The sequence below is a fragment of the Pristis pectinata genome, chromosome 3 (assembly GCF_009764475.1).
Source record: "Pristis pectinata isolate sPriPec2 chromosome 3, sPriPec2.1.pri, whole genome shotgun sequence".
In the NCBI taxonomy this organism is placed as follows: domain Eukaryota; kingdom Metazoa; phylum Chordata; class Chondrichthyes; order Rhinopristiformes; family Pristidae; genus Pristis; species Pristis pectinata.
This window is the reverse complement of record NC_067407.1, coordinates 76,501,913-76,527,701: the sequence shown is the minus strand read 5'-3', so window position 1 is coordinate 76,527,701 and position 25,789 is coordinate 76,501,913. Positions and strand designations below refer to the sequence as shown.

General features: G+C 41.0%; 1 protein-coding gene across 6 annotated transcripts in view; it reads left to right on the top strand.

Moving 5' to 3' along the window:
- Positions 1–25,789, top strand: part of map4k3b (mitogen-activated protein kinase kinase kinase kinase 3b) — a 212,181-nt gene that overhangs the window by 114,504 nt on the left and 71,888 nt on the right. For all 6 annotated transcript variants that reach the window (XM_052011030.1, XM_052011028.1, XM_052011026.1 and 3 more), the window contains exons 9-12: positions 1,439–1,570; positions 7,035–7,097; positions 7,180–7,261; positions 7,349–7,459. In XM_052011030.1, the coding sequence (XP_051866990.1) occupies positions 1,439–1,570; positions 7,035–7,097; positions 7,180–7,261; positions 7,349–7,459 (388 nt within the window). The remainder of the gene's footprint in view (positions 1–1,438; positions 1,571–7,034; positions 7,098–7,179; positions 7,262–7,348; positions 7,460–25,789) is intronic.

Sequence of the window (25,789 nt, the reverse complement as noted above, 5' to 3'; positions counted from 1 at the left end):
TATTTAAGTAAAGAGCATGTTTTACCCTGTTTAAGCATTGCTTCTTCATTTGGGTGAGATTGTAGGTTTTATAATGAAGGAAGTGCAAAGTGTAGTTTTAAATATTTGTTCACTGCACCCCAGGAACTTTATGCCTTTTTGGTGGTCAGTTTGATGTAGATGTTAGGTAATCCAGTGATATAACCGGAAGGATAGTGAAATGTATTCTTTGTTATGGTTTAGCTGAGGATTTTGGGAGTTGGCTCATGCCTTGGTGTTTAACACATTAAAGTTTTTTGCAGATCTCTGAGCAGCAGTTAGCATGTTTGAAATAGGGCCTTCATCCTTTTAATGTGGTATTTTGTTATAGTTTCTGCAGTATTGGGGAAATTCTGCAGTATTGGGGAAATTCTGCAGTATTGGGGAAGTGTTTGCATCCGTCCCATTTTATCATCCCCTTGTAATAGCTCTGTGGGCTTTACTGCATGGTTGTAAGGATTAGGAGGCTGATTTAGCTTATCAATGCAAGTAATCAACTTTTGGACCTTTATACATTGTTGGAGTATGAGGAGATCATAGGAGGGTGACCTTTGTGTTGTACTGTCACAACATCTCAATTTCCCCCAAAGCACCTTAAAGGATGCTGTTATTTGAAAAAAATCCTGAATCCTCTGCCTGGCAGTCTTAACTTCATATTCTTCACATTTCAGGGGTTTTGCCAAGTATATATGCCCATCATGGAAGAAAAAATGTTAAACTTTGCTTTTATTCGATATTATTCACATAATCTCAACTGTATGAAGGAGGTCTATTAGTTATCCTTTGAGATACTATTTATTGATATTCTGCATGTCTACTTGTTCGATTAAAGGCTTGTAATGTACTTGTATTTTTTATGCTTGCCAATGAACGTCGGCTATTTCCGTTGCTGTCTGTGTAGATTTGACGCCTGTTTATCTGAAATGTATCTGAAATACCATGACATTTTAGATCCTTCTGAATCCTAAGCAGTGTGTATCACAGAAAATGGCATAGCTGTGCAGAGAAAACAAAATCACTGCTCTTTTGCCTAAGGTTCCGATTCATTCTGGGTGAAATTGACTCTTAGAGCCTTTCAGAAGGGCCAGGTGAGTTGTTGATTAGAACTAGCATTGGAAGTTGTATGTCATTAACAACTCCATTGATGTTAATTGAAGTGGATGTGTGATACATAAAATAGCATTATTTCACTGATCACTGAAATATGCATCATTACCAAAAAGTGTGGAATTGATCTTGTAATGTTACCCACCACTGTAGTATTTACTTGGGAGGTAAGTTCATGAAACATTTTCTATGGCAAATATCAAATAGTAAGTGAAATTATGTTAGTTGTTGAAATACTGATTTCTTTTGTTTATTAATTTAATTTTCTGTGGAAACATACAGAACAAATTCATGTGTGAACTTTGTTCTCCAGGATGGCCCCAGAAGTTGCAGCTGTGGAGAGGAAAGGTGGATATAATCAACTGTGTGATATCTGGGCAGTTGGTATAACTGGTATTGAGCTCGCTGAACTTCAGCCACCAATGTTTGACTTGCATCCAATGAGGTGAGAACTGAAAATAGCCTTGTTGATTTTCAACCCTATCTTCACACTGGCAAAATATTTTCAGTAACTTGAATATTGATTTGTAATGAACTTTTTTTGGCAATTTGATTTGAGAAGTCATAGATTCTGAAAGTATAATTGTAATAAACATAATCTCTGCAGCAAAGCAAATGCAAGTTTTGTTCTTAGTGATTGGAACAGTGTTATTGACCCTCTTTTAAATCGACATGGTGTAGCCACTTTACTAGTAATGCATTATTTAGGCTACGGTATTACTGGTAATAAAAGTGAAATTTCATGCATGATTTGTCATATGTGAAGGCATGTCTGAGATTTGTAATATTAAAACTGTCAAAAATTTAGTTTACTTATAAAAGGAAGGTGCTTCTATGCAGAAAACTGATCATTGTATTAGCTTGTGTTACAGTATCCTGTGATTGGACTCCACTGTTCTTTACAGGGAAATAGACAAAAGTGCTGGTGATGTTGTCTACATTTTATTAGTCCACATTTATGTAGTGTTGGAAATTTAAAATCTTGGTTGAAATGAAGAATGAAATATGTATGTTTGTACATACAGCAGAAAAATTATGTAATTTGATGAAAATGTTGATCTTAAATACAGGACTCCCAATGTTTAGCAGTTTAGTGAATTTTTTTTTATAATATAGAATATGTTGGTTTTGGAAATAATTTAGTAACTTGTTGACTTGTAATCTTTTGCAAAAATGAATTACTGAATGCTGGAAGCGGGTCAGGCAGTATTGATAAAGAACAGTTAATGTCACAGTCACTGGTTTTTCATAACTAAATGAAGTTAGAAACATTTTAAGAAGATTAGGGAGATGGGAGGAGATTAATATAGGCAAGTATGTACAATAAAACTCTGACAATCTGGCATGCTTGGGACCAAGATACCAGAGTGAGAGACTATTGGATGTTATTTCTATTAATACCACAACACACTATTAATCTTTTTTAGATGTTATACAGTTTTGTTATAAGTTTTCCAGTGAACCAGGTGAGTTGAAAGAGACCTTGGGGATCAGGGTCCAGTGAGCGTCAAGGGAGTGCAGCAAGTACCACCTGATGAGACAGATGCCGAACCATTGGGATTTCCAAATAGTTGGCTTGCAGACTATTGGAGTTTTACTATAATGGGTTGGAAGGCAGGAGAAATCAAATGAGAAAAGGGCTGAGAATGCAAAGCAAAAACAGGTGGTAATGGGACAGGGAGAGAAACAAAACAATAGGCCTAATAGAAGAAACAGAATCATTATCTGAAATCACAAAAGGAAAATGGTGTGCCTGCTGGAAATCTGAACTAAAACTACAGTGTTGAAAGCATCACGGTCTGAAATAATTTTAACTTGATGTTGAGTTGGAAGGCTGTGTTGAGTCTAGTGGGAAGAAGGTATTCCTTGAACTCGCATTTAATTCATTTGAGCAAAGTAGCTGGCTGACAACAGTGCAGGGACCAAAGAACGAGGGTAAGAGTGGGAGTGGAATGGAGAGAAAAATTAACAGATTGGCAGAGGCTTGGTCATATTTGCAGACTGAATGGAGACGTTTTGCAAAGTAGACAGTATGGAAAAGTTTTTAAAACTTTAATTATACAGCACGGTAACAGGCCATTCTGGCCCAACGAGCCCATGCCACCTGTAGTTCTTTGAAGTACATCTGAAGTACGCCTGAAGTACATCTTGTGGATGTGGGAGGAAACTGGAGGACCTGGAGGAAACCCACGCAGTGACGAGGAGAATGTACAAACTCCTTACAGACAGCAGCGGGAATTGAACTGTGTGAAATAGCTGTGTGGATTCGAAATTGGCTTTCCCACAGAAGGCAGAGGGTGGTAGTAGATGGAGAATATTCTGCCTGGAGGTCAGTGACTGGTGGTGTTCTGTTGGGATCTGTTCTGGGACCCCAACGCTTTGTGATTTTTATAAATAACTTGGATGAAGAAGTGGAGGGTTTGTAAGTTTGTGGATGACACCAAGGTTGGAAGGTTTATGGATAGTGTAGAAGGTTGTTGTAGGTTACAACGGGATATAGACAGGATGCAGAGTTGGGCAGAGAAGTGGAAGATGGAGTTCAATCTGGAAAATTGTGAAGTGATACACTTTGGAAGAATGGACATGAAGGCAAAGTACAAGGTTAATGGCAGGATTTTTAGCAGGGTGGAGGAACAGAGAGATCTTGGGGTCCAAGTCCATGGATCCCTCAAAGTTGCGGTGCAAGTTGATGGGGTGGTTAAAAAGGTGTATGGTGTGCTGGCCTTCATTAGTTGGGGGATTAAGTTCAGGAGCCGTGAGGTAATGTTGCAGCTCTATAAAACTCTGGTTAGACCACTGTTAGAGTATTGTGTTCAATTCCGGTCACTTCATTATAGGAAGGATTTGGAAGCTTTAGAGAGGGTGCAGAGGAGATTTACCAGGATGCTGCCTGGATTAGAGAACATGTCTTATGAGGAAAGGACATGGGCTAGGTCTTTTCTCTTTGGAGCGACGCAGGATGAGAGGTGAATTGATAGAGGTGTATAGATTATGAGGGGCATAGATAAGAGTGGACAGCCAGCACCTTTTCTCCAGCGCGGCAATAGCCAATACCAGAGGACATCCATTTAAGGTCAGAGGAAGAATGTTTAGGGAAGATTTCAGAGGTAGGTAGGTTGTTTACACAGAGAGTGGTGGGTGCCTGGAATGCACTGTTGGGGGTGTTGTAGAGGCTGATACAAAAGGGACACTTAAGTCTCTTAGATAGGCACATGGAAGTAAGAAAAATGGAGGGTTATGGGCTGTGCAGGAGGGAAGGTTTAGATTGATCATGGAGGAGGTGTTCATATAGTTCGTCACAAAATTGTGGGCCAAAGGGCCCTTACGGTGTTGTACTGTTCTGTGTTCAGTCACTCAATGTGTGTTTAGTGACTTACCTGTTGAGAAGACCATGTTGTTAGTACTGAATGTAAGGTACTAAATTGGGGGAAGTTGCAAGTAAATCATTATTTCATACTAATGGGGTTTTCCTCGGTTGCAGAAAGTTTACAAGGGTAGTTGTGGCATATCCTGTAGTTTAAAGGGTTGTACAGGGAAGTGCCTTGGTAAGGCAGGGTGGGGAAGGTTGTTATGGTGAGAATGATCTCTTCAGAACACTGAGAGGTGAAGGACAATGTGTTTGCTGATGACATCATATTGGAAGTGTTGGAAATGCTTGAGGTGATCCATTGGATGTGGAAGTTGGATCTGGGTGCTAGAAAGGAGGGAGAAGGGACTAGATCTGGAATGCAGGAAATGTAATGAACATGTTTCTTCAGAAAGAATAAAAGATGTATATAGTGTCCCAGGGTTGCTAAGGCCAATTACAGTGAGCAAATGGAATGCAGTGATAAATTATTGAACTAATCTGAAGGGATACACTTGCCTTCTGTGATAAATTTAGCTCGAAGTCTGTTTGCATCCATAAACGTGCCTTTTTCCAGCGTGTGCTAAATCGACAAAATCCATTTTGAACCAATATATGAAACTTCTTCATCAATTGTGATATATTAATTTGATCTCCTGACCCACAAGGTTTATTCCATTTGCTCCATTGTTTTTACATGGGGTTTATAGTTTACTCTGTGACATGTATAAGCATGTCTTGAAAAAGTTACAAAATTACATAAAAATAAAATACTAATAGAATTACATGCCCATAACATGACCTTACTGCTCACATATTATAAACATGTAATTTTCTTATAAATGAATGTATGTAAACGTAGCTCATACTTTAACCCTTTAAAATCAGGAATGATCTTTCACTTCCCTGATGTGAGCAGACAGTACTTTTACCTGTCCACTAGCACTTTTACCTGTCCACTAGCACATCCATCAGAATATTTTCAAATTTTAAAAGGTTAAAGTATGAACCACGTTTACATACATTCATTTATGAGTTTAAGATTGAGAAGTGATTTCTTTGAGGTGTTTGAAACGATAAAGGAATTTGATTGGGTGGCTAGAATTCAACTTGGATATTTACAAGTGAAATCAGAAAGCAGTTTTCCACAGAGGTTTAGTGGAAATCTGGAACTTTCCATTCCCAGATAGTTGTGTATTCTGGGTTATTTGAAATCTTCAGAACTGAAGGCAACCAATTTTCATTGGGAGAGCAAAGGAAGGTGAAGCTCTTGTTGGTCTTGATCCAACTAGTGAGACTGGCTTGAAGGATGGAATTCCTATTCTTGTATTCACAAGCATTCCTGGAATTTGTGCAGAAGGACTTTAATTAAAAGCTGCCAGATTATTTAAGGAGCTTGTGTACTTGGTTGATTCAAAGCATTTATCCTCCACTGAGAAATTAAAGTTGGTTCTTGACTTTTTACATTTGAAGGATAAAAGGGTTATCCTTCAAATCTGTAAAGTCCTAGAAGCAAAGCAAAACTGAAAACACTTTAATCTTAGTTGAAGAAATATGTACTTTCATTGAATGGCCTAAGAAAGCTAACGTTGTCATCGTTTTCTCAGCTTGCAGAAAGCATCATTTTTTCAGGGTGTGTACATACAGATCCTTTGGTGTTAAAGCCTTGTTCATAGCCTCTTTGCTTCATCAAATCCACAAAAGTGCTATTTCCTGTTGAAACCAGATATCATGTGGAATAATGACACTGATCAGTTTGAAATATGTAAGCACCAACCTGATGTTATATGCTCAAGAATAAACATTTTGGTAATTTGATGAATCTGACTCAAGTAAAACATACCTGGTTTGTCTTTGACCTATATTGCCTCATTCCTCATAGGTATGGGCTAACTAACAGGTTATTTCAATTTTAATGTTACTGTTGCAGAGGAACAAATGTCTTTTTTAGAAAAATACTACACCTACTACATGCATCTTCAATTAAATTGCTCTCTGGCTTTAATAATTCCTATTACCCTTAAACATGTGGTAAGCACACTTTCTGCTAGTTTATCTGGATAACAGGGGTTGGCCACCTGGGGTGAGTCAGTTCAGTTTTGAAATGGCTGAAGATAAAAATGCTTCAGCACAATCCTTGAATTTTGAAACATAAATCATTTCCATATTGAGTCTGTATTCTCATCTCTGACTATTCAAGCTGTAACTGCTTTTGTGTTGTAATGAAAGCAGAAAATTAAGTGTATCCCCTTGGCCAGTTAATTTTGGATTTACCTCACGGGGATAAGTATCTTGTGCAGAAATGTAGTGGCATTATTGAAGTGAAATTAAGTGAACAAATATCTTCTCCTAAATTGCAGATTATTAAATCCTTTTAATATTTCAGATGTTACTTTCTGGTAACCTTTTTGGTTACAAAGGTAGTTGCCTGACCTTTTTTGTTCTTCTCCTACCCCCCCACCCTCACCATTCGAAACAAAGAAATTACATATTTAGCCTCTTCTTGTCAAGAAATGATGTACATGTACAAAGTTATAACTCAGGGCTGTCTTATTTATTTTAGGGCTTTGTTTTTGATGACAAAAAGCAACTTCCAGCCCCCAAAGTTGAAGGACAAGATAAAATGGTAGGCACCATTTAGACGTTTGTCTTTCTTTTATAGATCTACTGTTTCCAAGTTGGTTCATTACAAAATGTTGCTGTTTCAGGTCTACTAATTTTCATCAGTTTGTAAAACTGGCACTTACGAAAAATCCTAAGAAAAGACCGACTGCTGAGAAATTATTGCAGGCAAGTTTATTATGTTTTGTTACATTACTGTGAGTGCATTAACATTTCAATAATTTCCTTATACTGTACTTTTGAATTGTGTTTCAGCACCCATTTGTGGCACAGTCTTTGAGTCGTACCCTTGCTATTGAATTGCTTGATAAATTGAACAACCCAGATCATTCCAGTTATCATGACTTTGATGATGATGATCCTGAGGTAAAATATATTTTTTGATGAAACTTATGACTTTTTATTTTTGTAATCTGTATAGCAGGCTTTGGACTAATTTGTAAAGCAAGATTATTACAAGCTGTTAAAGAAAATAGAAATCTATCTTTGAGTAAAGTCCTTTGTGCAATTGTTGCTATTTGATTTGTTTTGTGCACATTGAAACCAAGGTGCATATTTAACTAAAGACAGATGTGCTTAAGCGCTGAGTGGAAGTTTACTTATGATTTTTTAAAAAAGACTGAATAGTAATGTCCCAGTTAAGAAAGTGATTTCTGATGAAAGTAATTTAATTTTGTTATGTAGAGTAACCTGTCGTTTGTGTTGGTGTACTCAGCTGGTCAGGGAGAGGGATCGACAAGTGGGGAATGCCAGTCAGTGGGATAGAGTGAGCAGCCACAGCTGGAGAGTAGAGGAGCCAGGCATTGTGGGGAATGGGAGTCGAGAGGGAAAGGAAGGGGGGAGGCGGGAAAGGAGTTGAGAATGGGGCTAAACTGAGGGAGGAGGTCGATGCAGGGGAACAGGTAGGGAGAGTCGTGCTAGACTGAAGATGGGAGGGGATTAGGGTGGGGTGGGTGGGGGTTTGAAGGAAATGGGGCTAAGGAAAAGGGTGTGAGGAAAAATTGTGCGGCTACGTCTGTTTGTGTGTGGTCACGATGTGCTTGCATATGTGGTTGCGTGACATCTGTGCAGCGGAGCCTGGTGTAAAATCGGCTTGGCCCTTGTTGCCATTGAAGCAAGACCTCACTCTGTTAGGACTGTGTGGTAGCTGGAGTGCAATGACCACCCCAGGTTAAAAGTATTTGTGTCCAGGCATCTTCCACTCCTCAGAACTAGAGTGGGTACATCATCCTCAATCCTGAGAGACTGATTAAAGAGCAGAATCTCAGCAGGATCTCCTCTTGTATCCATTGACATGGAGCAAGCTTGGGAGGAGTGTGATGGTGGTGAGCCTCTCTCAGGTGCATCATCTGTGTGAAAGTCGAACCGCACTGTAATAAAGCAAACACAAACAGAACCAAGGAGGGTAGAACAAACACTTTATTTTTCTTTTGCTAGCGGGAGTGAGGGATACAGAGAAAGAGTAAACAGTGTAACCCGAGCTCTGTACTGAACCTCACTCAGCGTTTCACGTGACAGGGTCCCTCTTTTATACTAAAAACAAAGAAGCCTATGTGCTAAGTTTCACATACCAAGCTATCCTAACGATTTATTTTTTGCTTAATTATAATGATTTACTTTCTCTTCATTACCCATTATTTTCTTATCTTTAAGCACTCTGTAACCCAGCAGCAGTTCATCATGCTACAATCTGAAGTCACAGACAACTCCAGGCTCCAAGGATAACCATTTATTGCAAACAGCTAGCAAAGATGGATACTCCTTAACTAACTACTACTTTGATTTACACAAGACACCTGGACATCGTGCATCTCTTCTATGGTCACGCCGTGGTTAGACCACAGCAGCTGGACAACATTAACCCTTACACTCTCAGTTACTTTTACATTCCCTCCTTTTATCATTCCATGATAACCACTTATAGCAAATTTGACATAAGACAGGAGTGTAGCATACAAAAGCACCGTAAAAGCAATATTATCAACAGAATAACAGCGAGGATGCATATACCCTGGATAAATCTTGTTCACCACCCCTTAAAAGGCCACTAAGATGGTCCCAGGGAATTGTAATTGTGAAACTGTTCTCCTATTTCCCATACCTTGGTTATCCATTCCTTGATGTGGTTTGCTAAATGGGTGATATTCTGCACATGTTCCTCCCCTGGTAAACTTGGTCAGTGTAAAATGCAGGGGCTCTCTGGACTGATTATATTTGGGCTTATACCACTTAGTAAATGTGTGTGCCATAGGCTGACATGCCTCTGTGCCAGTGCTCATCTGGGTCCTGTTAGTGTGACACTTCCATGCCTTATGTTCAGTGTTGTTAAAAGGTATTGCTACCATAGGGATCCCCTGACCACTATAAGTTGGTATATGCATACATTAAGGACATGCATAGATAAGTATTGTCATGCCATTCCCATTTAGCTACATGGTTTGAACATTTTCCCCCTTGCATCAAGGTATTCATTACAAGGATGCCCAAAACAAATTGTCCATTCTCGCCACTTGGAAGTCTCATCAGGGGTCTCGCTTGTCCTCTGTCGTGTCATGCTGTCCTTTTCCAGGGCCAATCTTCTTACAATTGGAGTGATGTATCCAACGTGGTTGTCCTTTAACTTTTCTCTGAGTGTTATGTATCTGCGAATGTAGAGTCTCAAGAACTTTGGTTAGTTTTTGTACATAACTAATCATTCTTTCACTAAGGGCATGTAGGTCAAGACACACTTCTATATTTTTATCTGCAGCCCAAGGTGTGCACAGTGGTATTTCAAATAATATTTCCGCTGGGGTTAGTCCTGTGCTAGTGTGCGGGGTAATCCTAATTTCAAAGAGGGCCAGGGGGAGTACCTTCAACCAATTTAGCCCTGTCTCCTCAGTTAATTTGGCCAACTTATTTTTCAATGTACCATTTGCTCTTTCCACAATTCCAGCTGCCTGTGGGTGATGAGCACAGTGGAATTGTTGTTTTCTTCTAAGATGCTGGCATAATTCCTTATTTACTTTGGCAGTAAAATGTGGCCCATTGTCTGAACTAATAATGGTAGGGAGCCCAAACCGAGGTATTATTTCCTGCATTGTAATTCCTGCCATTGCTTCTGGTGTAGCATTTACTGCTGGTATTGTTTCCATCCATCTACTTATAGCTGTGCACTCTAGGCAATTCTATAAAATCAATCTGTATGCACACAAATGGGCCCGTAGGCATTCTTGTCTTACCCGGAGGACACGTAACTGCTTTACCAGGGTTACTTTTCTGGCAAATATTATATTCTTGTGCCCGTTTTTGTGCCTCCTTTCTCAGATTAGGGTGTCACCACGTTTGTAGTGCCACTCCTACCATTCCCTCCGTACCCAAATGTGTCATTGCATGTATATAGTTAAGTAACATAGGTAAAAAATTTATCTGGTACACAAACTTGTCCAGCAGGGGTGGTCCATAACCATGTGTCAGGATCTTTAGTGCACCCCTGCTGTTTCCATAATTGAATTTAATTTGCAGGGGCGTCCCCCTGAAGTTTCGCTACACTCCCCATGTCAAGCAGGGCCGTTCTATTCAAGAGTTGTCTATCACTATCCGAATAGACAGTGAGGGGTTCATGAATAGCAGCAGCCTTTGCAGTAGCATCCACATAGGCATTTCCCAGGGAAATGGGGTCTTGGGCTTTAGTATGCGCATCACACTTAATTATCGCCAGGTGGGAAGGTTGGGACAAGGAAGCCAAAAGGTTAGATACAAACAAAGCATTTTTAATAGGGGGCACCCGAGGAGGTCAGGAATCCACAATGTTGCCACAATGCGCCAAAATCATGGGCGACTCCAAACGCATATCGTGAGTCAGTGTAAATGTTAAGGGAAATATTCTTTCCTGTAATGCAGGCACGTGTCAGAGCAAAACGTTCAGCTTGTTGTGTGGAGAGAGGATGATGGAAGGCTGCAGCCTCTATCACTGTATCGGTACCCTGTACGATAGAATAACCAGATCGTCGCTGGCCTTGGTCAATCTACAAAGGCTGAGCCATTCACAAACCAGGCTGTGGCTCCATTAATGGGACGGTCCTTTAAGTCCTCATGAGCTGAGGTTAGGAGATGATTTCTCTGCAAACAATCATGATCCGGCTCTGGCAATTCAGAGGGTGGGTGTGTCGGAAAAGAGGCTGGATTAACAGTTGTGCAGTTGTGCAAGGTCAGGTATGGATTGGCCAACAGGGAGACCTCATATCTACCCAGTCATGCTTGAGTCATGTGGCGGGTCTGCTCTGATGTCAAGAGGGCCGCGACCGAATGCTGCATGTAAACTTGGACCGGCTGGTGTAGGGTAGTATTAGTGGCTGCATAAACAATGTCATTTAAAGCTGGCGAAATCTGGGTGCATGGTGGCACACCCTGTGCCACAGGATCTAGTTTGACAGAAAAGTAGGCAACCGGTCTCTGGACATCGCCATGATGTTGGGTAAGTACAGTGGTGGCGCACCCTTGCGTGATTGTAACATAAAGTTGGAATGGGCAGTCATAAAGAGGTCGTCCAAGTGCAGGAGCAGAGTGCAAGGCTTCTTTCAGCTCTTTAAACATTGTAAGCTGTTGATCAGACAGAGTAAAACGCTGTGGCGCATTAACGGAGTTCACGGGTGAAAGTTCCTTAGTTAATGTCGCTGCGTTAGGAATCCATTGTCGACAGAAGTTAACCAATCCCAAAAAGGCCCGCATTTGCTTCGGTGTTTGAGGGGCAGGGTAATTAGTAATGGGAGTAGTACGAGCCAGGGTGAGTTTTCTTTCAGTGGCACTTAACATGATTCCTAAGAACTTTACCTCTTCTTTACCCTGTGTTACCTTCTGTCAGGGAATGACATATCCCCATTCGTACAGTGCCTTCACAAGTGACTCAGTATATTTGTCATTGGTTGCTCTATCCGGGCTGGCAGCAACAGGTCACCTACATATTGGATGATGATGGAGCCACCGGGAAGAGTTAATGATGTCAGCTGTTTACGAAGAGTCTGTGAGAATAATGTAGGTGAATGAATAAAGCCTTGCGGCAGTCTCGTCCCTGTATACTGCTGTCCCTCATACGTAAAAGCAAAAAGGTACTGGCTGCCTGGGTGCAGAGGAACTGCGAAGGAGGCATGCTGTAAATCGATTACCGTAAACACCGTAGATGCCGCAGGAATGAGACTCTGTATAGTGGCTGGATTTGGCACGATAGGATGCATCGGTATCACAATGTCATTGATAGCACGCAAATCCTATAATAGGTGCCACTCAGAACGTCTAGGTTTCGGGACCGGGAAAATTGGTGTGTTGCAGGGGGAGCGACAGGGTACGAGGATGCCTTGACATACCAACGAGTCCACCAGTTCCCTAATGCCTTCACGTGCTTCCGGCTTCAAAGGGTACTGTGGTATGGACGGTAGCTGGATGTTGGGTTTTACTGATACGTGTACCGGCGCACAGTTGGTTTTTCCTACCTCATACAGAGATGCAGACCAGACCTTATCGGGAATCTCCGTCTTGTCCTGTGACCGGTAATGTTTCAATGTGCCAAAAACTTCTTGAGTGGTCGTCCAGTAGGTCAATACACCTTGAGGGAACTCCTGCTTAGTAGTCAAATTAGGATCAGCAAGATTCACCAGACATTGTGTCAAAACACTGAGTTCCTTAGCCATATGTCCCTTATTAACAGTGAGTGTAACACGTGGATAGATTAATCCAGTTTGCTTCCATATCATATCTGGCACCTCTGCAATCAGGGCTGTTCCTTGCTGTCCCTCAACTTTCCCTGTCAAGCGTACATTAACCGTGTGTCCTTCATACGGCTTATAGAAGTGCTCCTTCTCCCAGTCGTGACCAGTGGGATCATAGCACAGGGTGATATGAGGGTTAGGCAGGTCAGAGAAGAGTGGCACTGGGAGAAGGTCCACTGATCACCATTGGGGAGGGCTGACTGCCACTAGGGCTTGTGGCTGCACAGAGGGTGAACTCACATAGAGCCCCCTATCGGTGCACAATATTTCCACTCCAAGTCCTCTGAGCAAGTCCCTTCCAGCCAAATTGCAACCCAAATTTGATGTAATTGTGAAGGGTAACATATGAGTAGTGTAATCATAAGTCACTTGTAAGGATGCTGTGGTCGGATAGTCTCTGAGATTACCTTCCAGTCCAGACATTCGAACAGTACAAGTAGCTACAGGGAATCCATATTCCTCCACAAGTTCCTGATCCAGGGTGGATAAGGTTGCCCCTGCATCAATCAAAAATGGAAGAGAGACACCCTGCACCTTCATCATTACAATGGGCTCTTCACTTCCCCCTTTTTCTATTAACGGCAGAGCCCTTCCTATGACATCGGGTCACTGTCTGAAGGGGTTGTTGGTGGCAGTTCATTAAAAATATTTGAGCAACCCTTTTGTATGCCTGACCTCCAGCACATGTCTGATATGCTGTAGTAAAACGTTCCCAAAATTCCTGGGCTGTCTCTTTAGAAGTAGGTTTACATTCCAGAACCTTACTCATATCAATGGGTCTTTTCAAACTCTCCGGGAGGGCCGTTAACATAACATTAACTTGTTCAGATCATTATTTTGTTGATTTAAATCATCATATGTAGCAATAGGACCTCCTCCTCCTCCAGGAGGCAGCATTACTGCCTTCCACTTAATATTCTCCTCAGGATTCAATATGGCATGACAGAGGGAAAAGAGATTTTAAGGTTTTCCATGGTGTATAAATCTGCACAGTATCTGGTTGGCCCTGAACAGCTGCTCAGGGATTGGGGAGTACTCGAACAGGGTACATTCTAATATCAGGGTTTTTCTCCCTCGGCGTCTTTAATTGCTCCACACCACAGGGTGCTTGTGCCAATTCCTGTGGTGGTAAAGTCTGGGCTCCCTGGTGGGCATATGGGGGGTGGTCTCACCCACAAGGAGTCTTCCAATTCCTCATCCTCATCATTCTGCAAGAATAGGGTCACTGTGCCTGACAATGGGTCCCTGGGGTCATTATTGGTCTTACTGCCTTTAGCCATTTTATTAATCAATTGGCGCTGCGCCTGGACTTCGTTATCTCTGCGCTTCTTTGTTGTCATACCATTCACTCCCAGCTTTTAACACCTCCCAGTCTTTGAGTGCGCCCTCCTTAGTATGTAATGTTGCTCATTAACTATTCAAAACAATGGCGCTCAATTCTCAAAAAGTTTTACATAATATGAAAGACAAAAATAACTCAAAAAGACTTATACATTAAAGTATCAATTTAAAAAACATAAATTTCTGCCAGAAACAGAAAAGCAGTCTTGAAATTAAAGAGTGCACTTTACATGAAATTAGAGCCTTAAAAAAAGAAATTAAATTAAGTATCTCTCTTGATGTCTTTTAAACAAATGACTTAATGCTGCTGACAGTTGTCTATATTCCTTTTGATATTCTGGGTGCAGATAACACATTCGTGCGCCCCCATCGCTTTTATCTAAAGTTTGTCCCATTCTACTAAATGTCTGATGTCTGAATCACAACTTATCCTGGCCTCACTGCCACAGGTCGAATTACAATTTATCCCAGACTATGTTTCCAAATGAACTCTGTAGTACTACTTTATTTCCAAACAAACTTATCCCAAACAAACTTATTACTTATTCCATACAACCTTATTTATACCAAACAAACTTTAATTCAGAATGAACTTATATCATATGAACTTTAAGTACTTAGACCTCTTCTCACCAGCACTGTGCCCCAGTGTTACACATCACCAAATGAACGTTTACTAACCTGTACGCTTCCTTCTTTTCTTTACTTGGTTCTTTTTCGGATCTCGGCAGGGAACCAGATCTACCTCGGATGAGGGACCACAGTGTTCCCGGAGGTCAACTTAGGAGTCTGACTCAAGGGGTCTGAAGGCGCTTTTGTTTCTCCTGTTGACCTTCCGAACGCCGCCTGCCACATACTCAGTCCGGAGCTATCCCAGTATCCCAGCAAGATCCTGCCGACTACGCCAATGTGAGAGTTGAACTGCGCTGTAATAAAGCAAACACAAACAGAACCAAGGAGCATACAACAAGCACGTTATTTTTCTTTCGCTAGCAGGAGTGAGGGATACAGAGAAAGAGTAAACAGTGTAACCCAGGCTCTGTACTGAACCTCACTCAACGTTTCACATGCCAGGGTCCCTCTTTTATACTAAAAACAAAGAAGCCTACATGCTAAGTTTCACATACCAAGCTATTCTAACGATTTATTTTTTGCTTAATTATAATGATTTACTTTCTCTTCATTATCCATTATTTTCTTTTCTTTAAGCACTCTGTAACTCAGCAGTAGTTCATCATGCTACAATCTGAAGTCACAGACAGCTCCAAGCTCCAAGGATAACTGCTTATTGCAAACAGCTAGCAAAGTCGGATACTCCTTAACTAACTACATCTTTGATTTACACAAGACACCTGGACATCATGCATCTCTACTATATTCATGCTGTGGTTAGGCCACAGCAGCTGGTCAACATTAACCCTTACATTCTCAGTTACTTTTTCATCTGGGGTTTGTGTCTATGTGAATAAAAGCTTTTAAACAACTTATAATGGCTCCAATATTCTATCTTTTGCCACCTAGTTACCTGAGTTTAACGTAACCTGCTAATTCATCATTTGTACTTAATATGCAGAGTTGTCATTTGATAATCAGAACTGCTTCTGTGCTGTACTGTTCTATGTTCTGTACTGTTGGCTCTATGACATTGTGTATTGAGCAAGCTAATGACAATTAATATTGAGATAGGGTGCAACATAAGAAAAATTCAGTCATATTTAGAATCTTCTCCCCTTCCTCTCTTTTACCAAAAGATCACAAGACAAAGGAGCAGAAGTAGGCCATTCGGCCCATTAAGTCTGCTCCGCTACCTCACCATGAGCTAAACTATTCTCCCATCTATCCCCATTTCCCGGCCTTTTCCCCATATCCCTGCTTGATACCTTGACTAATTAGATACCTATCAATCTCCTCCTTAAACACCCCCAATGATTGGGCCTCCACAGCTGTATGTGGCAACGAATTCCATAAATCCACGATGCTCTGGCTAAAGAAATTTCTCCTCATTTCTGTTCTAAATGAGTACCCTCTAATTCTAAGACTGTGCCCTCTAGTCCTGGACTCACCCACCAAGGGAAACAACTTGGCCACACCTACTCTCTCCAGTCCTTTCAACATTCGAAATGTTTCTATGAGGTCCCCTCTCATTCTTCTGTACTCGTACAGTCCAAGAGCCGACAATCGCTCATCGTATGTAAGCCCTTTCATTCCGGGAATCATCCTCGTAAATCTTCTCTGAACCTTCTCCGAACCTTCTCCAACATCAGTACATCCTTCCTAAGATAAGGGGCCCAAAACTGCACACAGTATTCCAAATGAGGTCTCACCAGTGCCCCATAGAGCTTCATCAACACATCCTTACTTTTATACGTTATACTTTTCGAAATGAATGCCAACATAACATTCATTTTTCTTACCGCCGATCCAACCCGATGGTTAACCTTTAGGGTATCCTGCACGAGGACCCCCAAGTCCCTTTGCACTTCTGTACTTCGAATTTTCTCCCCTTCTAGATAATAATCTGCCCGTTTATCTCTTTTTCCCAAGTGTACAACCACACATTTCTCAACATTGAATCTCATCTGCCATTTCTTTGCCCACGCTCCTAAACTGTCTAAGTCTCTCTGCAACCTTCCTGTTTCTTCAATACTTCCTTCCCCTCCACCTATCTTGGTGTCATCTGCAAACTTAGCTTCAAAACCATTTACTCCATAATCTAAATCATTGATATACAGTGTAAAAAGAAGCGGCCCCAACACCAACCCTTGCGGAACACCACTGGGAACCAGCAGCCAACCAGAACAGGATCCCTTTATTCCCACCCTTTGCTTTCTGCCTATCAGCCAATGCTCCACCGGTCTGGGAGACTTATCTGTCCTTAGTCCATATAGCTTCCCGAGCACCTTCTCTCTAGTAATCTTGACTGAACTCGGTTCTGTCCCCTGAGACCCCTGACTATCAGGTATATTGCTGCTGTCTTCCACAGTGAAGACTGATGCAAAATACTCATTTAGTTCTTCCGCCATCCCTTTGTTATTCATTATAGTCTCTCCCTCACTGTTTTCAATTGGTCCTATATCTACCCGTGTCTCTCCTTTACTCTTCATATATTTAAAAAAAACTCTTAGTATCCTTTTGTATATTATCTGCCAACTTCCTTTCATAATTCACCTTTTCTTTCCTAATGACCTTCTTAGTTTCTTTCTGTGTTTTTAAAAGTTTCCCAGTCTTCTGTTTTCCCACTAATTTTTGCTTCCTTGTATGCCTCCCTTTTGCTTTTATTTTAGCCTTAACCTCTCTCGTTAGCCACATTTGTGCCATTTTGACAGTCATAACCTTCTTCTTTCTTGGAATATATCTATCCTGCACTTTCCTTATTTCTTGTAGAAATTTCATCCATTACTACTCTGCCGTCCCTCCAACTAGCTTACCTTTCCCATCAATTTGGGCCAGTTCCTCTTTCATGCCTCTGCAATTTCCTTTGTTCCACTGAAATATTGATACACCTGATATCAGCTTCTCCTTTTCAAATTTGAAACTGAACTCAATCATATTATGATCACTACTTCCTAATGGTTCCTTTACCTTTAGTTTCCTAATCACCTCAGGTTCATTACACAGCACCCAATCCAAAACAGCTGATCCCCTGGTGGGCTCATCAATAAGCTGCTCCAAAAAGCCATCCCGTAGACATTCCACAAACTCTCTTTCTTGAGATCCAATACCTTCTTGGCTTTTCCAATCCATCTTCATGTTAAAATCACCCTTAATTATCTTGATGGAGTGTCTGTGGTAATATACACAGTTCATTTTGAACAGTTGTTTAATAGTATCAATGAATTTTTTCATCCTATAAATTGATATACTGTATGTCTTTAACTTCCATGAGGGACATGTCCAGAAACTGAAATAACCATGACTACCATTTTTGCATACACGCAAAAAGAGATGGTACGTATATAAAGTATAATAACTAATAATGTAACACTCTTAATAAGCTTATCCACTTCACTGACTGGCACATCAAAGCTCGTACTGGGGCAGCAACCCGGACCGACATTGGGAAAGCTCCAAGGAAATTCACAGACCGACATCAGCACAGAGCTCAGTTCCTGGGACTGATGTTGGGGCAGCATTTGACTCCTGGTACGACATTGGGTTAACTGGCACATTTGATTGTCCATGGAGAGGTTGCCTGCGAAAGTTGAGGATTTTACTGTACATCACAATTGGTTATTGAACCAATTGCAAATAAAACTTGTATTTGAACGGTTTATTCCAATTGATTAAGTACACTGATAATGGGTAATATACTTATAAATTAGCAATTGCATTCTGATTTATCCTAGTTAAATCTGTTCCAGTATTGGAATTGGTGCTAATGCTTCAATTCATCAAAGCTGTTCATTGGTTGGTTTATATAATTATGAACCTTTAAAACCAAAGTGTAATTTTCAACTGACAAGGATGATAAACTATGGTGTGTATTTGCATTATTAACAAATGCAAGTGAGCCTGTCTGTGCCTAGGTAGCATATAATCAGCCGGCATGCAGGAATAGTGGAGAAGAAAACTATAAAGCCAAAAGTATCCAAGCCAGATTTGTTGTTGCCTGATCTCATTTGAAGAAAATTGTTTTTCATTAATTTATTTGGCAGCTGTGAATGTTTAGGCAATGTAAACAATTATATGCTGTATAACTAAAGGAAACTAATTAAAACAAGTAGCAAATAGAAATTGTGTGGTAGATGTAAAATGAAACATCCTTTGCGTGAACATAGTAACTGGGAACAAGATGGCCCTTCTAAATCATCACCTAGCATGGAGAAACATGCAGCTTCAAACAAGATTTCACCATTGGTGGTTCTGTTAAAAGTGAAGGACAGCACACTTTCTTGTGTTGTTCCAGTCACTTTTTATTTGAAGATCAATCGCTGTAATTGCATCACTGGGGATGCTCCATATGCCTTGGTTAATGGAGCAAAATGTTGCATGATGTTTCACAAAGTTGTTATTAAACATAATTTGCAATTCCACCATGTAAGATGTCCTGGCTATATTCAAAGCTATATTTTTTAATGGAGAAAGAAATAGAATGATGGAGAAATTTAAGGAAAATAACAGTTAAGGCTGACTTAAGTTCATGCTATCCAAGATATAGGTGCTGGTGGTAGGGTAGTTAAATTCGGGGTGATCAAAAGGAATTGGAGGAATGCAGATATTTCTGGTGTATGGAGATTGTAGAGATGGGTAACAACAGATTTTAAAATTGAAGCATTGTTTACCTGAGGAAGCCAATGAAGGTTGGTGAACAGAGGTAGTGGAGGAATGGTGCAAGTTAGAATGTAGGAAGCTGAGTTTTGGATAACCCTAAACTTAGAGAGAGAGTGGAATGAAGGAGGCTGGCCAGGAGAGTATTACATTAGTGGAGTATGGGGGTAATGAATGCATTGATGAGGTATTCAGCAGCTTATAAACTGAAACAGGGTGGAGCAGGCTGGTGTAATAGAAGTTGAAATACACTATCGTAGTGATGTTGCAGATATGGTCTGAAGCTTATCAAGTATCACAACTCGATGGCTAATAGTTCTGGGTCAGTTTTGGACAACTGCTAAGGAGAGTGATGAAATAGATGGCTGGGAACTGAGCTGGTAGTGAGGTTCAAAAACACTGACTTCATTCTGTCCAATATTGGGTTGCAGAAAATCTCTGCAAACCTAGACTGAGGGACATTTGTTGTTTTAACTCAACCCTAATCAAATGCTGTTTGTTGTAGCTCAGATTCTACTGTTTTAGATGTTAGTTCAGTGGCAAGAATGTTGCATGATTGGTGAGAGACCTGTTGGTACTGTTTGAAAAACTAGAGAAGCTGGAAGAGCAGTTCCAGAAACGGAATGATTCAGCAGTCTTGTTTTAAAGAGGAAGCAATGCTTTTTGGTTTTTTTTTGCATAGTTGCGTCAGACGTTAGTGAAAGTAACAGTTACGGCATCTAAGAAGTTAGCTGGAAATTCTTAAATTGGTTAAACAAGTAATGTTAATTTCCCTCCTACTCCAAGTGCACTTTGTTTTCATTAGAATGAAAATACTGGTGCTTGGTGAATGAAACAATTGGTACTCTATTTAGCCCTATCCCACAGAGGGCTGAGTTGTTATAACACTCAGAGGTATGTACTGCACTGTGCTTTCTTAAAAAAAAGGGCATCCTCTCAGTGGCTTGCTGCCTTGCCAGGAACCTGCTGCAAATCCAGTAATGAGTCATCTCCTGGCTTGGTGGAGAGGTGTCTGTGAAGGATGATGTTGGGTGAGCTGGGGTGAGTGATGTGACCACTGGGTGCTGAGATGGGGGCTCAGGGCTGCACTCTGGCTGGCGAATGTGGACTATGCTGGTGTCTGACTGCAGCTGCTGCAGGTGTTGACAGACTACCTGGATCCTATGATCTCTCCACCTCGTGTTGGAAGCTGTTGTTTCCCGCCTTCAGTTAAACTTACTGTAGAGAAATCTCTAGGCCAGGGAGAGTTACGTAGCCACACAGAGACATCCATCACCTCCGATACATGCAGTTGAAGAAGAACAGTCAACACATGGAGCAGGGGCTGGGTCCTCAGTAATGGCCCACACTCACCATGCTGGCCAGGGTGCAGCCCGAGCAGCTGTACTGTTCTCCCTAGCTCGCTCCACGCTATCCCTCGTTGGCAGTTTCTCTGCACTTGAGCTGTAGGGGAGAACTCATTGCTGGATTTGCACCAGGTTCCCAGTATGGCAACTTACAGCATGGGGAGAGCAGGGTTTGTGCAGGTTCCTGGCACTGCATTGTTGTCAGTAATGTATCTCTCCTATTTAGCACTGATGCCTTCCCAGGAATGAGCGCACAGTGAGGTATTAGAGCATGCTTTTGCTGCACTGTTATTCCCATGAAACAAATCCAGATCTGATACCTCTGTTACTTCCAAATAATTCTTGTGAACTGTTTCAAAGTATTCCATGCTGTCCTATTTAAAAGCAGTTACTTTTGCTCAGGTCTTGTATCGATTTTGATTTACCCTCATTCAGAGCTGGATTTACCTTCATGCTTTACAGTCGTTGATGCTTGTAGGCATTGCCTGTAAAGCTCACCTTCCAATCAGGTTAGAGAACAAAAGAAATTATTTCCAGGTCCTCGAGTTCTGAGGCTTTGTCCTAATCTTGGTTCCTTTTTGAGACTAGACTATCATTTTGAAATCATGTAAACAAGATTCATTCTGCATTCTTGGCTCCAAAAACAAATGATGTCAACAATGAACCTGGGAGCCCTTTCAGTGTCATCCAGATCTCCCTTAACACTCTTTATTCTCTGTTCTGCTATGCTGTTATTTATTCTCTCTCTATCATTGCCAACTTCATGCTCCGTAACTCTCTTTAGTATCATCCATCACTCTCTCCCTTAATGTCATCCAACTTTCTTTCTCCTTTATTGCCACATTTCTTCTTCAGTGCATCTACAATTCCGTGTACTTTCACCTTTCATTTCCCAACTCCAAACCCTGCCTCTTGCACTCAACCTTCCACTTCTTCCTAAGTTTAACAGCTGGTGTCTCCCTTTCTTTGCCATTGTCCATTGTCATATTTTGTAGATGTGATTATCCATTGTCATAGTTTGTAGATGAGCAGTACCCTGTGCAATGTACAATTTTGGGGATCACTGGCTTCGTCGTACTCAGGAGAGGTGTGATTCTATCCAGGCCATTGACAACTATACAATGAAAAATGGGACAGCTGAAATAATTAAATCCAGTTATTTGGCTGTTTTAAATGGAAAAACCATAGAAAGTGGATAGCCAAACAAGAAAAAAAAATGAGGGAAATGTTGAAAAATGCAAGACAAAAGACAAAAGGGAAAACAAGACAGTAAAATAGGAATCAAAATGCTGACTGAACAGCAACATCTAAAGTTTTTTCTCAGGATGCAAGTGATCTCTATAGGCTCACTGAAGTTAATCTAGAACAGAGGCTCAACCTGCCACCAAGTGACTACTTAGTACTTTCAATGGAACATATTCTTTCATTAGGTATCTTCATTACTTGTTTGACCACAGATTAAAATGGGATTAATTTCAAAAATGTTATTCATAGTACTTTCTTCATTAAACAACAATTTGGTAATTATTTTTATCTTAAAAGTTGATGCATTGAGCCAAAGTCCCTCCTAACTTTGTTACTGACCATTAACTTCTAAGATTTTTATTATTGTTTTGGGTGTAGCTGTATTGTTGCTGATAAGAGACTAAATCCAATGTTGGAATTGTACAGTACAAAAGAAGTTATTTAGCCCATTGTGTATGCTCAGGTCTTTGAAAAATAAATTCCATTTTTAATTTGCTTGATTTGGGCATTGCTGCAGAGACCAGTATTAAAAGCTCTAATTGTTCTTGATTGACCTTGCAAGGACACCCATCTTTTTAAGGCATAAGAATTAAAAAGGAGTAGGCAAGAAGGTCCTTTCTCGTCTGCTGTGTCACTTGACGAGATCACCATCCTCAATTCTGTTTTCCCACTGGATTTCCATGTATCTTGATTTTTCCTGAATTCCCAAAAATCTAATGATTTGTCTTTGAATACACTCAGAGTGAACATCCATAGCCCTCTAAAGATTCACAAACCTCTGAATCTGCCACATCTGAACATTATGCTGTTTTTTCTAGATTCTCCATCAAAGCGAAACAGTCTGTCAGCAGTTACCCTGTATGTTTCATAGCAATTACCTTTCATTCTTCTAATCTTCTAAACTCTGTCGAGTATAGTCCACCCTACTTGGTCTGTCCTCACAGGGCTGGGACCCTGCCTCCAAGGACCAAAACTGCACAGTGCTCCAGGTATGGTGTCACTCAAACCCCATATATTTTTAGCGAGACCTTTTTTTTCACTCTTGTACTCTAACCTCCTTTTGGTGAAGTCCAGAATGTTTCCTCTTGTTGGACATATCTCTGTGCAAACTCTTAGTGATATGTGCCTGAGGATGCCCAAATCTATATGAATTCCAAATTTCAATAATCCAAACATAAAATAATGCAATTGTTGGAAATATGCAATAAAGCAACATACTGAAAATACTCAGGCTAGCAGTATCTGTGGAGAGAGAAAGAGTTAATGTCTCAGGTGGAGTGGAAGATGAGGATCAGGAACACACTATCCTGATTCTTTGGCAGAAGGAAGGGTCAGAGCAGATGTGATGGAAATGGGACAAACATAATGAAAAAGGATAGGGTTCACTTGTCCTTTCTTACACCCTACTCGTCTACACAATCACAGGATCATCCTCTCTACCATCCCACCAGGCTAAAGGACAGCTTCGATCCTGCTGTTAAGAGTATTGAATGGTCCCCTTGTACGATAAGATGGATTGTTGACCTCACAATCCACCTCGTCATGACCTTTCCCCTTATTGTCTGCCTGCACCGCACTTTCTCTGTAACTGTTACACTTTATTCTGCATTCTGTTATTGTTTTTCCCTTGTACTACCTCAACCTACTGATGTGATGAAATGATCTGTAGGGATGGCATGCAAAACAAAGTTTTTCACTCTACCTCGGTACATATGACAATAGTAAACCAATTTACCAATTTGGTTTCCAATACCTTGAATGTGATATCAACAACATACACAGGTTCCCCTACACTTCCCCTTTCTGCTCACTCAATATTTCCTCTCAGGACAGGTTTCTCATTGCAGGAAATAAACTAGCATAATTTTGATGAATTTCATCTAAGACAATTGCATCCTTCCTGAGATAAGGGGACCAAACATTGTTCACAGTACTCCCTCTATGGTGGCACCAAAGCGCTATACAACTTACACTCTATCTCCAGCAGCGAACACCTTTTCCATGGCACCTTCCTGTGCAGACACAAGAGATGTCATGCTTGCCCTTTTATCTCCCTCCCTTTCATCAAAAGTCCCAGACATCCTGTCTAAGTCACATCCAAGACCCCAAACACTTTACAGGTGAAGCAATGATTTACTTGTAGTACTGCTGATTTGTTACCTTATATCTATGTGACAGTAAGAGGGTGATGATGGAAGGAAAGAAAACAAAAGGGAAGGCATATGATGGTGGTGACAGGCAACTGGAAGCTCAGGGTTATCGAGGCTGACTAAGCAGTGGAGTTCTGCAAAGTAGTCAACCAGTCTGCCCTTGGAGTAATCCATTTCATTACTCAAAGATTGTGAGCTAGTGCTGCCTACCTAAATGGATGCCACCTTTGTGTAAGAAATTGCTGTTTGCCAGCAGCTGAACTTCGCAATACAAAAACCTTTGATAGATTAGCACCCAGCTACTTCAGCTATACAATCCAAGGAATGGCTCGATTTCATGGACAGTAAGGTACCACTGTCTTCTCACTATAAATATTTTTTTACAGCCTATATAGTCAGAGTTGTACAGTATGAAAACAGGCTCTTCAGCCCAACTCGTCCATGCCGACCAAGGTGCCTTCCTGAGCTTGTCCCATTCGCCTGTGTTTGGATCATATCCCTCTAAACCTTTCCTATCCATGTACCTGCCCAAATGTCTTTTATACGTTGTAATCATACCTGCCTCTATAGCTTCCTCTCGCAGCTCTTTCCACATACCCACCACCCTCTGAGTGGAAAAGGTTGCACCACTCATCCCTTTTAAATCTTTCCCCTCTCACCTTAAATCTATGCCCTCCAGTTTTAGACTCCTCTACCCTGGGAAAAGAATGTGGCCATTCATGTTTTCTATGCCCCTTGTGATTTTATAAACCTTTATGAGGTCACCCCTCCGCCTCCTGTGCTCCAAGGAAAAAAGTTCCAGCTTCTTGTAACTCAAGCCCTCCAGTCCCAGTAACATCCTTGTGAATCTTTTTTGCACCCTTTCCAGCTTAATGACATCCTTCCTTAAAGCTTGTTTTTGGTGTGGTGACTTAATAGCCTCAGAATTTTTGGAACTGAATTTGAGCAAGTTCTTGCTGTATCACATACTTCATATATGTTGTCACAGGTGGCAGAGAGGAGGAAGGAGGGGTCCACAGTAATGAAGCTATACTCTCAAAGTTGCATCTTCCTTGGGAGATAACAGTACAGAAAAGATTTGGCTTTATTTTGAAGGAGGAGCTTAGTTTATATGAAGAGTAGAACCAAGAGCATTTTAGGCAATTGATTCTGGTTACACATCACTCTAGCAATTTGTGATTACTTAGTGTTTCCCAGCTGGTCAGGATCATCAAGAATAGTATGTTACAGTCTAGGTTACTATTGGTGAATGTCCCTTTAAGATAGAGCATTGTGTGTGTGTGTGTGGCGTGGTTACGACAACAGAAGACAAAGGACGTAATGACGTTTTTGAAGCAGTCAGTGGAGAGAGGGAGAGAGAGACACCAGCCTGCTAGTCTCTATCGATTGATGAGAAACAATAACTGTGACTGTCAGTACAATCCACATATGGATTTTTGGAGTAATCCGGTGGAGTCCACTTTGTTGTTAACCTGTAGAGGGAAACAAGTATTTGTGTGGAAGGCCACATCTCGGATGCTTTTTGGGGTGGCAGATACTTCGGAACAAAGCAGTGGAGTTCACTTTGTTGTTGACCTGTAGAAGGAAACAGGTATTTGTGTG